Source organism: Sarcophilus harrisii, chromosome 5 (genome assembly GCF_902635505.1).
Source record: "Sarcophilus harrisii chromosome 5, mSarHar1.11, whole genome shotgun sequence".
Classification (NCBI taxonomy): domain Eukaryota; kingdom Metazoa; phylum Chordata; class Mammalia; order Dasyuromorphia; family Dasyuridae; genus Sarcophilus; species Sarcophilus harrisii.
The window spans coordinates 163,870,674-163,885,161 of NC_045430.1; the positions used below are offsets into that span (position 1 = coordinate 163,870,674).

General features: G+C 35.0%; 1 protein-coding gene across 3 annotated transcripts in view; it reads right to left on the reverse strand.

The window, feature by feature from the left end:
* Positions 1–4,747: 4,747 nt before the first annotated feature.
* CTTNBP2 (cortactin binding protein 2) overlaps positions 4,748–14,488 on the reverse strand; it is a 176,261-nt gene continuing 166,520 nt past the window's right edge. For all 3 annotated transcript variants that reach the window (XM_031938869.1, XM_003771544.3, XM_031938870.1), the window contains one exon: positions 4,748–5,412. In XM_031938869.1, coding sequence (XP_031794729.1) covers positions 5,161–5,412 — 252 coding nt within the window. In that variant the 3' untranslated portion in view covers positions 4,748–5,160. The remainder of the gene's footprint in view (positions 5,413–14,488) is intronic.

Here is a 14,488-nt window from a genome sequence, read left to right on the forward strand (position 1 = left end):
GAATTTAAATTGTAAATTTGTTCGAATTTACAAGTGATACAACCTTGGTAAGTCATGGAAACTGTCTGGTTTTTGATTCTCTTATTTGTAAAATGAGGATAATAATCCTTGTGAGGACCTCTTCTCACAGAATGGTTGGATGAGATAACATTTCTAAGGTAATGTTAGCATGTAAATATCAAGGACAATTGCCAAATATTCAGCTAAAACTTTCTTCTGCTCACTAGAAGCCTTTGCAGATCTTAGGGATTCTATCTGCTGAAGCCTTAGGAGGATTTGAGGAGAAGAGCCAGTTGTTTTCAGACTTGGCCATATCTTTGTGACCCATTTAGGGTTTCCTTGGCAAAGATACTGGAGTGGTTTGCTGTTTTCTTCTCTACCTCATTTTACAGGTTAGGAAACTGAGGTAAACAGGGTTAAGTGACTTACCCAGTGGCCGTTAATAATAACTGAGGGGGGAAAAGGGTCACACAGCTGGTGCCTGAGGCCAGATTTGAACTCAGGAAAATGATTCTTCCTTACTAGGCTCAGAACTCTTATCTACTGTGACATGTAGTTGCCCTTTGCTACTAATATGCCCTTAATACATTTATAATTTTATCATTAGTTTTACTTAGACTGTCGAATGGGGAAGATGAATTAAAGCACAGAAGTCCTTTCCAATAGCCCCTGAAATCTTACCACATTTCCTATTCTCAAGGCCAAACTTGGATATGGCATTTACATATGTCCAAAGGAGGGAGGATTTTTCTTAGTTCTGACTTTCAAGATTGTTACATCCCTGGCTAGGTTTTATTAGAGTATCTTTCAAACACAAAGAAATAATTTGGAGAAGAGTTTGGAAAATGTTGGTAGAAAGGTAACTAACCAACAGTGGGAATCTGAAAGGCAAGTTGTTTTGGCAAAGCTGAACAGTGCTGGCTCTGCTTTAAAAAAATCAATGAAAATATTATTATATTTGGACTTAAACATCCCCTGAAGGATTTGTCAGGCAGACACTGAGGCATTGTCTGGACTTTCCACCACGAGGAAGTCTGGGGCCCTCTAAACAAAAGGAACTTGATCAGGCTGTTGTTTTTACTACCCAAGAAGAGTGAAGTACCCAAAATATATGAAATGATACTAGAGGGATGCCAGGTTTTGAATCAGGATAGCTGGCTAAGTATCCCTGTGTTCAATTCAAGAAAACCAACCAGATTTTTCTAATTCCTCCTGAATTAAGTGGAAGTCAGGTGTGGTGAACCATTGTCCTCAGAGACCATTATCCATTCCTTAGGTAAGAGGTTACTTAAGCTGGACAAAGGACTCCTGTCCACTCATCTGCTTTGGAATATGGAATCACTGTGAGAAGAGGTTCAGTGTTTAAAAGCCTGAGACTCTTTATCTAGCAAACTCTAATTTTCCCATTACTGCTGCTACTATTACCCCATTATATCCAGTTACTACTTATTTGGGGAGGTAATTAAAAACTCTAGAATAAATATTAAAAACACCTTTATAGAAAACAATTTAAATAAATGTAAATGTCTTAACTATGTCCCTTTGTTTATAAGGATTTTTTTAAAAATAGTGAGGGTATGGTTGTGGGAAGTAAAAGAGAAAATAAATGCTTATTAATTGAAAAAAAAAAAAAAGATACCCTTCCTCCTTGCTAGAGGATAGGATTAATGTCTCAACAATAGAAAAGTACTTAAGCACAGGCAGGGAGGTGGTAAGGTGGATAGAGCACTGAATTTGGAATCTGGAAGACTTAGCCTTATGAGTTCAATTCAGGGCTCTAACACTAGCTGTGTGACACCGGGCAAGTCATTTAATTTTGCCACAGTTCCTTATCTCAGAAGATAATAAACATTCCAGTATCTTTGCCAAAAAAAAAAAAAAAAAGAAAAAAAGACAAAACAAAACAAAACAAAACAAAAAACCCAAATGAAGTTATGAAGAGTTGGAAATGACTAATGAAGACCAAAAAGGAACTTCTTTCCAGAATAAAATTTTGGAACTACTTTCCAAAGATTTATTTTTCATTAGTCTTTAAAAGCTTATGAGAAAACGAATAAAGTCTTAGGTAAAACTCTTCATAGTTTTTAATGCCCTTTCTTTAACAACTGTTATTTTTTTTAATAAGGAAGTCCAGTTCACTCCCTGAAGGCAGCAGATATTTGGAGTAGCATTAGAAAGAGAAAGGAATTCAAAATATAAAATATTGAACCTAAAGATGCTTTGATAGGTTTTTCCTATAATGATGAAATTTTCTATTTTTCTCTAGACATTACTCTAATAATTAGATATCATTGTTAAATAGTAGTAAAGGAGGCTGGAGGAAATCTTTTGATAGTTATGATAATAATTATTAGTTTATTATATGATAATTATTATTTTATTTTTTTAAAAAAAGTTAAGGAGTAGTTGAGGGATTGCAGAGGTACTGAATCTAATGACCTTTTGAGGGATCTCCATACATATTATTCCATTATTAAATTGTATATGATAGTGTGAGTAGAAGGCCACAGGAATCAGGGAAAGCTAAAGCCCAAGGTCTTCCTCTGACACACTGATATTGCTTTGGGCCCCCGGTGTTTTTCTAAGATTAAACTGCTAAAAGTTGCCCATTTGGATGGGGAAGAACTTATATATTGGGAGTTTCCTATACCATTATGTGGATAAGGAGATACTCAATAGTTGCTATATATAATTATGTATATATTCAGTCACATAAATTATTATAAGTGATCACTTTGTACATTGAAAATAATAGATTTTACTGTATACTCCTGTGATCTAAAATCGTCAAAGATCCATAGTTTTGCCTAAGGGCCAAATGTTAATTTTACTGATCAACAATATTTTGAAATGTCATGGATCAAACATATGTGTTTGAATTCCTAGTGAAAAGTGCTTGTACCATCTTGATCAAAATATAGTGGGTTACTTGATTTGGATAAAGATGTTACTGAAAATGCTTTTCTTTGTGGTAGCATCTGAAGGATACATGTGCTTTGGAACACATGGATTCCTTTATTTACAGCAAGGGGGATGCTATTTGCAAGTCTTGGGTCTTCCCCAACACTTCATCTCTTTTTGTCCTTTTCCATAACCTTCAATGACTTTGGCAGAGAGTAAGGCATTGTACCTCACCCTTATTTTTGCAGACTAGTGAGGCTTCAATAATTAAGATGCTGAGACGGTACTTCTGGGCCCAAAGAGAGACCTTTTTTTTTTGCTTCAGCCTTTCTAATGAACATTTACTAAGTACATATTTTTGCCCAATGCATGGATGATGAGTCTTTGTAAAGGTCAATCCAATATCAGTGAAGCTATATGTGTTTAAATATAAACAACTTGTCTAGGTTTTATATCTGTATTAACATTCTAACAATAACTTGACATACAGTTCATTCCTTGCCATTAATTTTAACTGAAATGCAGAAACCAAGTATGAGAAAATAAACTAGGTAATGAGATTTCTATCTGCACAGAAAACAGAAAAAAAATATGGTTAGTAGAGACATTAAAACTGCACATGTGCCTGATTAAATGTATCAATGAGAACAGAATTAAATGTTTCTTAATAAGTATAAAATCATGAAAGAAAGTGATTCACCTTCTATCTTTTATATTCAGAAAGTTGATATTTATTGGGAGGAAGTTCATGGAAAGCTTTGTTTTTCTAAGAAAAGGCATTAAAAACCCAGGCAAAACAAGGAAAGTAACTTGTCCATTTGTTTCCTAAATAACTAGTGAAATACCACTAGAAGAACAAAAAGAGAAATAATAACAATAATCATATTAGTAAGAGTAACTTGCATTTATATAGACTCAAAAATCTGCAAAGAGCTTTATAACTACTATCTCATTTTATCTTTATGACAATTTTGAGAGATACGTGTTTATAATGTGCTTTTATCAAGCAGGGAAAGGTGAAATGATTTACCCTGATCACTCAACTTCTAAGTGTCTGAGGCTAGATTTGACTTGGGTTTCCTGCTTTCAAGTCCTATGTTTTATTTACTGAGCCAACTAGCTTCCTCAATAAAAATACAAATAGGAACAAAGGATTTTTACATATGTATTAACTTAACTGGAAGAAAAGTAAAGTTTGGTATGAAATGGCTCAAGATGAGCAATTAATTATCTTATTGGGAACAAACGTAGTGTCCAATTCATTTTTGTATTTCTCACTCCTGATGCTGAAAAACTTGGTGAATAAATGAACTAAGAGTAGCATGTTTAAAGTAGGAAAATAATTTAACTTAATAAATGGATATAAGTAAAACTTTTATTGTAATTTTTATGCAATAGATATTTCATTAGTAATTCCAGAGGGAAAAAAAAGCTTTTTTTTATGTTTTCAAGAGCTTTCCTTTTACTGGATCTAATGTAGATACTTCAGATCATTTCTAGAGTTATTTATTAAATTGCTTTTTAAAATATACCAAGGAAATAGAGGCATTTTTCATGTCCATTTAAGAGCAGAAATTTTATAAAAAAGATAACATATTTATTGCATTAGAATTTCATTCTTTACAGGAGGCATAATGGAAACTCTTAGAATTAATTTACATGATACAACTAAATAGCAATGTAAGCAATATAAGAAAATCACAAAAACAGAATTGAACAGGCAGAGGTTGTGGTTAATCAAAATATTTAATATGGCTTGTAATGGAAAGAAATTGTGGTATTTTCAAATAACTTGTTATTGCCACATTCCATTCACTCCCCATCAAGTAAAGATAAAATCATGATCTCCAGCTTTAAATTGCATGTACATTTATCCTACACTAATGCTATATATATTTTGCACCACATAGTATGCAATGATATATAATTTCATTGAGTATGTATATACAGTATACAGATAATTCTGTGGCAATACCCCTGAATATCTTCAATTTAACGATTACAATTTTCATAATAGAAAACTACTTGAAAAGTTGGTGTAACTTTTTGATATTGAAGTTCAATCCTATAGAATTTCCAGAAGAAAAAAGCATTAAAACATTGGCTATAAACAAATTCTTTACATAAAAATTGAACTGTGGTCCCATATGCATACAATATGTTACAATGAAGCAATTAAAAAAAAAGCTATTTACATCATTTCCCCTTGGTTTTTATATGAAATATACAATAAGTAAATGTTGAGAGTTATAGGCAGATCTATTTGTTTGTTTTTTCTATTTGCACATTTTTGCGTAAATTCCAAATCTCTTCTTTTGAGTTATTTACTTCTATTTGCCTTGTATTACTGCTGCTGCTGCTGCTGCTGTTTCTTTTGGTGTTCTGAGTACATTGGGTGACTTTATTTTTAGGTACAGGGAGAAAAGATTTTACTCTTGAAACAGCCAACTCAGTTTTTGGTTTGCTGTTGCTGCATTCTCCAGTTGGACTGCTGCTGAGAGGACAGACATCCTGTTGGGAATAGAGAACGTGAAACAGGTCTTAGTGATATTAGAAACTCAGCTGTGAACAGGTACAGATGTAAAGAAAAAATTAACTAACATTCACCAGAAGCATTTTATTTTACATTGATATTTAATTTATTTTTCAGTTTCTGATTTCCTCTATTCTGCTTCCCCTTTGAGAAAACTAGAAAAGCAAAACCTGTTTCAAATTGGTATAGTCAAGCAAAACAAATCCCCATATTGGTCATATTCAAGGGGGAAAAAAGCCTCAATCCACAATGAGTCCAAGACCCTCTGGAGTTGGTTACAATACTTTATCATGAATCCTCTGGAACTGTGGTTAGTCAAATTTTTGGATCAGAATTCTAAGTCTTTACAAAATTTTTGTCTATAGAATATTTTTGTTAGTATCATCTTACTTCTACTTCTTTTCCTTTCACATTTTATAATTTATTCAAACATTCTTCAATTGATGGGCACTCCCTAAGTATCCAGGTCTCTGCCATCATGAAAAGAGCTGCTAAGAATGTTCATTTTACTCTCACAACAACCTTAGGGAAAAGGTGCTATTATTATTCCCATTTTACAGTTAAGTTACATTGCTACTCGATGTTTGAAGACAGATTTGAACTGAGGTCTTATAGACCCCAATCCTAGTACTCTGTCAACCTTTAGTGACTGGCCCTGATGTTTACACACTTTATGAGTTTGGGTAGGATCGGCCTAGATCTATAATCCTTTTTCAACTGTGATTCTATCTGTGAGTACCAGACATAAGTGGTTCTGAAAGTAGAAGATGGTGGAGTGATCTTCCCAAGATCCCTTCCAGAGGTAAGATTCTTTCTTGTTTTCCTTATGTAAATAGTCTCAGCTGGGTCTCCAGTCACTAACTTAAGGCTCTTTCAATTGATATAGAACTTACATCTTCCTAATCAGAATCTCAACTATATTAAAGATGCATTATCTTTTGGAGGCTGTTTATAAAAAAAAAAATAAGCAGATAAATTAACGACACCTCTCACCCATACAAGAATTTATTAAGCTTTTAATATGCCTCAGACACTGTTAAGCACTTTACAAATATTATTTCATTTTGTGTTTTACAACAACCAGTGGAGGTAGATACTACTTATAGTGAAGAAAACTGAGGTGTACAGAGGTTTGCCCAAGCTCATGTAGCTAATAATTTATTTTAGGCCAGAAGTTAATCAAATTTTCCTGATTCTAAGATAGTGATAGTGGGTGTTTTTTATTGCTCCTTTCTTCTTATATAGGCTTAAATGCAATTTTCCTTACCCAGCTCATCACCACCAAGGAAGCTTTCAACAGAACAGAACCTAAGGTTTTTATGTTCATCGTATTATGAAAGTAATTTGGTATCTTAAAAGAGTTACCTCCTTCTTTTATTGATGAACATAAATAAAGTTTGTTTGGTGGTTGTTCTATTCTGTGAAACAGGGACCTAAATGAGGCTCCTTGAAGGCCTGGGGGCTGTTGTAGTGTAGTGTCTAAATCTTGAACACGTAGCACAGTTTCTGTTACACAGGAGTGTAGTAAATGCTTATTTGTTGGATTTTCTGCACACTTTTAGGTGAAATTTGAGTTGTGGATATGTCTGTTCAAAATGTTATGGTAAGTTAACTGTCTAAAGGAGGGAACTAGTGGATGATGGATAAAAATTCTCCTTCCTCCTAGCAGAAACCCTGTGCCTCTGGTAGGAGATACCAACTATGTCTCAAGAGTTCCACCATGATGCAGTAGACAAAACCACTGGCTTTGGTATCAGAAACATGGGTCTCAATTTCCTTATCTGTTTAATGAAGGGGTTAAACTAGACAACCTCTGAAATCCCTGCCAACACTAGATGGCCTAGGACACGGAGCCTGGAATTTAGGAATGTCTAAGTTGGCTGGATGACCCTACTAGGCAAATCATCTGTAAAATGGGAATAGCACCTATGTCACAAGGTACTGGGAGACTCAAATGGGATTTTTATTTGTTCATATACTCTTTCTTTGCAAACTTCAAACTGCTACATAAATGTTAGCTATTATTATCATTATCTGATTCAAAAGAGAAAAACAACCTTAGATCAATAATTAGAGTTATTTTTCTTAAAGAAATGGAAAACATTTATCTGGAAGTTTTATTAATCCTTAAAATGTGGCAGGATGGGGAGCAGTCTAGTCTGCACACCCCTTTAAGGGGATGGTTCTAATGTAGAGCCCAATTCTCATTGTAAAGATAATGAATTTCTCTTCTCGGCAGAGCAAAGGGGGAAATGGGTGAGAGGCCTTCAGACTGTGAGTCTAGGAAGGTCATAGATACTGTGAAGTACTTTGGCTAAAGTCAGGCACTTTGCTCTGAAAGAGCACACCTCAGGCAAATAAACAGCTTTCAGAACAATATCTAAGATAGACTCATTATCTTCTAGGAGGCATAAAGTTGTGAAAATTGAGCCCTGTTGTAATACAAGTGTACGTTATTGCTCTCAATAGCTTGCCAATTCTGGCCAATTGAGTTTCAAAGTTCAGGAAGTAATGATAATCCTACTCCTTTACACTTGTACAGTGACTTAGAGGCTTCCAAAGCATTTTAATAAAAATTTTCTCTTTTTTTTTCCGTCATAGTTATCCTATGAAGTAGGCAGGACTCACATTTATAATCTCAGGTTATAGCCAATAATGGTGTTATCATATGTGACATAAAGGACTTATCCAAAGCTATACAGCTAACAAGGACTAAAAGATATTACCCAGATCAAGGGAAGAGATAGTCTTTATTGGTCATATGATATGGTATATCCCATTCAGTTCTGAGAAGTATTTTATGGGAGTATTAAAAGTTGAAGCTTGTTAAGAGGGGTAGAAATATAACAAAAGTTTCAGGATGCAATCCTTATGAGGAACTAGGATGTTTAATCTGCAGAGGAATCTACTTGAGGCAGAACATGACTGTTGTTGAGTCGTTTTTTCAGTTGTGTTTGACTCTTTATAACGTCATTTGGGGTTTTCTTGGCAAAGATTTTGGGGTGGTTTGCCATTTTCTTCTTGAGCGCATTTTACAGATGAGGAAACTGAACAAGCAAGATAAAGTGACTTGAACAGGGTCACCCAACTAGCATCTGAGGCTAGATTTGAACATAAACTCTCTGGGCCCTGAGTTTCTTTATCTGTAAATTGAGGAGATTAGACCATCTCTTCTAGATGCAAACCTATGATAACCCTCATAATAAAAACCACAACCGATCCATGCCTGTCCTTTCTGTTTATTCTTGCTCACATCCTCCTATAAAATAGGCTGCAGGTGGTTCACCTACCAAGCTAAGAACTACACACAAGTACCCTTCAACAGCTCATAGGCAATATAAGGATCATCTCCAACTTGCTAAGTGACTTGCTGACTTTTTCCCCCTCCTAATTTCCAGAAATACAACCCCAGGAGAGCTATAGAGAAGAAATGCAATCCCTCTTTTAACACTCCCATTGTCCAGAGAGCAGAATAAAAGAAAAGTGGCAAGATTATTTGATAAAGGAAATATGTTGTCTTCAATATATTTGAAAACGGCTATCTTGAGATCCCAGAGTGCTTAAGTAATGAATCACTTAGGTCACAGAGCTAGTAAGTATCGGAAGTAATATTTGAATCTCTATATTACAGAATCCAAGTTCAATGTTGGTCAACTACATTAAATTTCTTCTTGAAAGGATATCAACATGGATGGAATGATAGTCATAAAGATTATTGGAATAATAGGGAGCTTCATACAATAGAATTAGTTCTACTTACTAGTGAAAGAAGGCAAATTGGATTATGTTGAGCCCTTAACCCAAGCCTAAGATCCCAGAAACGAACTTCCTAAAACCAGTCTAGGAGCAGAGAATACGTAAGTGACACAGAACTGCTGGCTTCCTTCCCTTTCTGCCTCTTATCCACAACCATATCAGCCATCCCTTTTCCCAGGCCCTATCAGACTCTTTGCTCCCCCTTTCCATTTTGTCTTCTGGAATCTTCATTTAATTATTATTTTTATCTTCATCATAGACCTTTATTTTCTTGCACATGTTCCATTGTTTCTCATTTATATAGAATCAGCTCCCACAGAAGACATTACTTCTCTGCTCATCCTGATTTGCCTTTGATACGCATTTGTGCATGTCACCTCAACACTTTGGCCCCAGAGGAGGAGAAAGCAAGTTCCTTTCCCTTCATTGTCTCTTCTTGACCCTCAGTTGTTCTCACGCAATCATTTTTCCTTCTTGTTCAAGTTTTAGTAGAATGGAAGTGTCAGAGAATACTGTCAAATAGTTTAGTGCCTGGATCATAATCTTCTTCTTCATCCCAGCCCCTGCCTTTTACTCAAAGATATCAGTTTTCACATTAACGATGCCCCTTCAAACATCCTGGACTTCCAGTTCAAATTCTTCATATCCCTTAACTTAATTCTTTACTTTACTTCGGTAAACACACACATGGAGAGTCATGACTTTGTCCTCAGCATTGTCTACACATATTCCACTTCCAGTATTAAGAACTCATCAATTATAAATTCCACATCATCCTTACTGCATCTTTCCTAATTAACTCTAATATAGAAGGGGCAATCATAGCACCCAATATCCCAGTGTGTCCCAAACCAGATTAAAAAGTGATTGGAAAATATTTAACAAAACATATAAAAATACAATAACATAGATAATATTACATTCAGGAACCATTTTAAAGGAAGCCTTAAGCTGGAGTTTGTCCCTGATGAATATATTTAGCCCTAATCTTTCTCCTGATGGAGATTTGAAATCAAAGTCTCCACTGACATTTTAAACTTAGGATATCTAAAAACAGAACTCATCTTTCTCCTGAACCCTTCCTTCCTTCTAACTTCCTTACTTTTCTGAGGGTACCCCCATCCTTCCAAAATCCAGTTTCATAGGCTCCAAATCATCCTCCATACTTCCATGTGCCTTATTTTCTCTCCATAGCAAACTAATTGCCTGCTATCTTTGAATCTGCCAGATGTATGCATAGAGCATGGACTTGCTCCACATTCAATGTATACCTCCACCCATCTCCATAACATTTCTTGCATCTGTTCTCCTTAGATCCTGTAACTTTCGAGTTGAACTCATTATGTCTTGCCCTCTAGCTCAAGTTTCTCCTCCATCCCCTATGTAACTGGCAAATGAATATTCTTAAACTATAGGACCCTGGAAGCTCCCAATTGCCTCTAGTAGAAAACAAAAATCCTGTATTTGATACTGAAAGTCCTTCAAAACTGGCTCCAGCTTCCTTCTTCACACTTATTGCTCCTTAATCCCCTTTACAATCCACTTTCTAGCTAATCTGGACAAATTGCTGTTCCTTTCTTCAAGACAAGATATTGTTCCAGAGCATGAACATACTGGTTTTTTTGTTGTTGTGTTGTAATGGTAGTGTGTTTTGTTTTTTTTTTTTAATTTCACTCTTTGGTAGAAATCCTAGCAGCCTTCAAGGCTCTGCTTGGGTGTCATTTCCTATCTGAAAGGCTTTCTGGATTTTTCACTAGTGCCTCTGCACATGACTTTCATTTATATTTAATGGCATATATTTAAATGTACTTATTTGCATCTGTTATCTCCTAATAGAACATAGCCTTTGCTTTCAAAATGTGTTCTATTTAATTTTTTTCTTTTTTTTACTCAGAGCCTAACATGGTGCCCATAATAGATGGTTAAAAAAGGTTTAGTGAATGAATTTCTAACTATTAGAACTAATTATAAATCAGAGGTAAGCACTACATCATTAGAAATATTCTAGAAATTCCTCAATGATAATCTGTTAGAGATATTTGGAAGGCTTTTTCATAAGGAGTAAGGTATAATAAGATGAATTTTAAAATAATTTATAAACACAACATGGATTTTTTTTCCTTAATGTTTTCTCTAGCTTCGTGTGTAGTTTTTGTAATTTTCCAATTAAATGAAGATTAAGTACGTCTTATGCATTTTCCCTGCCTTAGACAATTGCTAGCTATGTAAACATGAACAGTCACTTAAGTTTTAAAACAGAGATAATAATAGCACATATCTATCTCCCAGAGTTTTTATGAGGATCAAATGATAACATGTAGAATATTTTATAAATCTTAATATGCTATGTAAATGATGGCTATTATTATTTCTAAGAAATGTTTTATTTCCCTTAAATAGTAAAAGCTAGGTTCAACAGATTCCAAACTTAGGAGGAAAGCAGCTATATCCCTAAAGTTGTATATCCTCCACCACAGAGAAAGTCATTTAAACACATCATCCCAGCTCTTCCTTCAATTATGAGACCAGCCAAGGAAAATAATCATATTGCATCAAACTTCTGGAAAAAGTTGGACTCTGACCTTACCCAAACTCACACTATCGGAAATGTGAGCTGGCGTGAACATTTAACCGGAAAGCTCCTGAAGGCTGATCTGTCTGATAGACAGCTGAGATGGATAGATCAGTCAACAGGATATATGGCAGATCCAAAAGGGAACTAAAGATGGACACTGGGATATTTACCTGTCCTATATCTCTGATAGGGAATAAAAAGCAAAACAACAGATGGCAGTTATGTCAACCAAAATACAGGGTGTCTGGCATGGCCCTAGGTATTGCAAAGTTTGCTTCTAAATCAAGAATGAAACTAGTACTTTCCCCCAAGAAGTTTATAATCCAGATAGACCAAATTAATACAAAACAATAATTAGAGAACCATGAAACACTAGACTGGATGGGTACCGCAAGACTCCAGCAAAAGGAGGGAGGCAGAGTTACCCACAGAGGTCAAAGTCCTTCATAAGGGGCTAAAACTTGCTTTTGGATGCCAGAAGTATAAGGAAAGCCATGAAGGAAACAGATTCTTGGCAAATAAGAACCACCTGCAGAAATATAAGTGTGAGTCGAGGAGAAACTTTTCTGGCACTTTGAAAACAGGTTGGGAATATAAAAATCCTAAAGACACACAAACCTAAAGGCATCCTGCAAAACCCAAGATATCTTTGCCTAAAAGCAAAAATAGGGAAATTGCTCTCTGGTACAATGAGAACGGTGTAGTCAAAAAACTTTGAAAGAGCAAAAATCAGTTGGCTAAGGCAATTTGGTGGCTAGTCTTTTTTTTGCACGTCAATTTCAAGGAATAGAACGGGCTTCTTCATTTTCACCCTAGCCATGTCACAATACCTAGCCCAAGGGTAACCAGTAACTCTAGAATTTATGGTTAAGATGTGGGAGAATTTACTTTCCATTCTTGGTTTCTTTAGCTTGCTCTGGTTTTTCTCATTTGTAAAGCAGACATGTTACAGCAAATTAAGTTATAAAGGAGGTGTGTGATCTGCATCACTGGAGAAAATATTAAAAAACTATGGGTAATGGAAGCATTAAAGAAGTAATATCTTTGATATTACTTCTTTAATATATTAAGTACTTAAATAAACTAGGAATGAATATGATATTGAATTCCTTTGCCCAAATAAAGCTCAAGATTACTGATATCTCAATAAGTAGTTGAGATAACAAAGAAAAGTTCAAAGATTTATCCAAAATTTTCATTCTAGCTTTTTTGCTTTTGCCTTCTTGATTTGAGCATGTTCAACATCTTTGGGACTCAGTTTTCTCATCCCTCAAATGAGTCTTTGACACTTGATCTTTAAAGGTCCTTCCAGCTCTACATTTTATGAGCTGGCATTTTAATGATCTGGAAGGATGAGTGCAGGATTTCTCTTATTAAATATCTATATGTTATGGTGAAGTCTATCTTTCTGTGAATGCTTGGAGTCACTCCAGCAGAACTGAACATATTCTGAGTGAACTGTTTTAAGGTAAAGGAAAGGTGAGTCTCCCATTGAAGGCATTCTACTCTTTATTTTAAAAAAAAGCCAAAATGATTTTTAGCTTCTAATAGTTAAAAGTAATTTAGCTATAGACACAAATACACACTTTCCCTTTACCTAGAACAAAATTTCTTAGTCTGGGGTCTGTGTACTTATTTTTATAAATATTTTGATACCATTTCAATGGAATTTATCATTGCTGTAATCTATGTATTCATTTTACTCACTTAAACATTATTCTAAAAAGTAGTCTTCAGGCTTTGTGGGACTGTCAACAAGGTCTATATAAAAAAATTTAAAAACCACTGAATTTGAAGTCAATTCCTGTGTCTTGCATGCAAGACAGGTTTTTTATGCATAATGAAATAGGTTCCATGCACACCAAGATCACTGAGAATAGTGGAATCCAAAGATTACTCATGGAAAGACAAAGTTCCCAGTCTTTACTAGCTGTGAGTTTAAAGGAAGAAGACAGTATACAAGCTCATAGAATTTAGAGTTATAAAAACCTTTAAATAGTCTAATACCACCCTACTTGCCCTGCACTTCCCCCCATGTTTTATAGTTAAGGAAACTAAGGCCAAAGAAGGCAAAGTGATTTACCTAGGCTCTTAGATGTAGGGGTAAGGTTCAGTGAAATTTAAGGGAAAAAAATTAAAGGGACTGCCAATATTGAAGGAATATAAATCAAGGAATGTTAGATAGGATATTGTGGAATACAGAAAAGAAGCAGAAAAACTGGATGGCCTTTAGAAAGCTAGAGTCTAAAGAAAGGGGTATATCTTTATGGTCCTTTTTAGCTTTAAATCTACAGTCGTATGATTGGGATGTTTGCTTTTCAGTTATTGCCAAGTAACTGCTATGCATATACAATATCATGACTCCAGGCCTGCCACACTATCTACAGCACCACCTAAACAGCATTCAGTAATGCAGCAAAAGTAATACATAAACATTCAATGAATCATCAAATGAAAAAGTATGCAAAAACATTTCCAAAAAAAACTGTGAACAATGCACATTGGGAAAAATAACAAAGCCAGCTGTATATTTATACCCTAAAACGAAGTTAAAAAAAAAAAAGGCTATTGTTCTAGTGGATCCTATAACAAAACATCCCTCCAAGGTAATATCAGTCATTAAGGGTTAAATTTTATTTCCAGTCAGACAATCATTACAGCATTTGCCTATGTGGAAAATTGTTCCAGAGGGTCCCTATAGGTGCTAAAGGCCAATTCTGGTA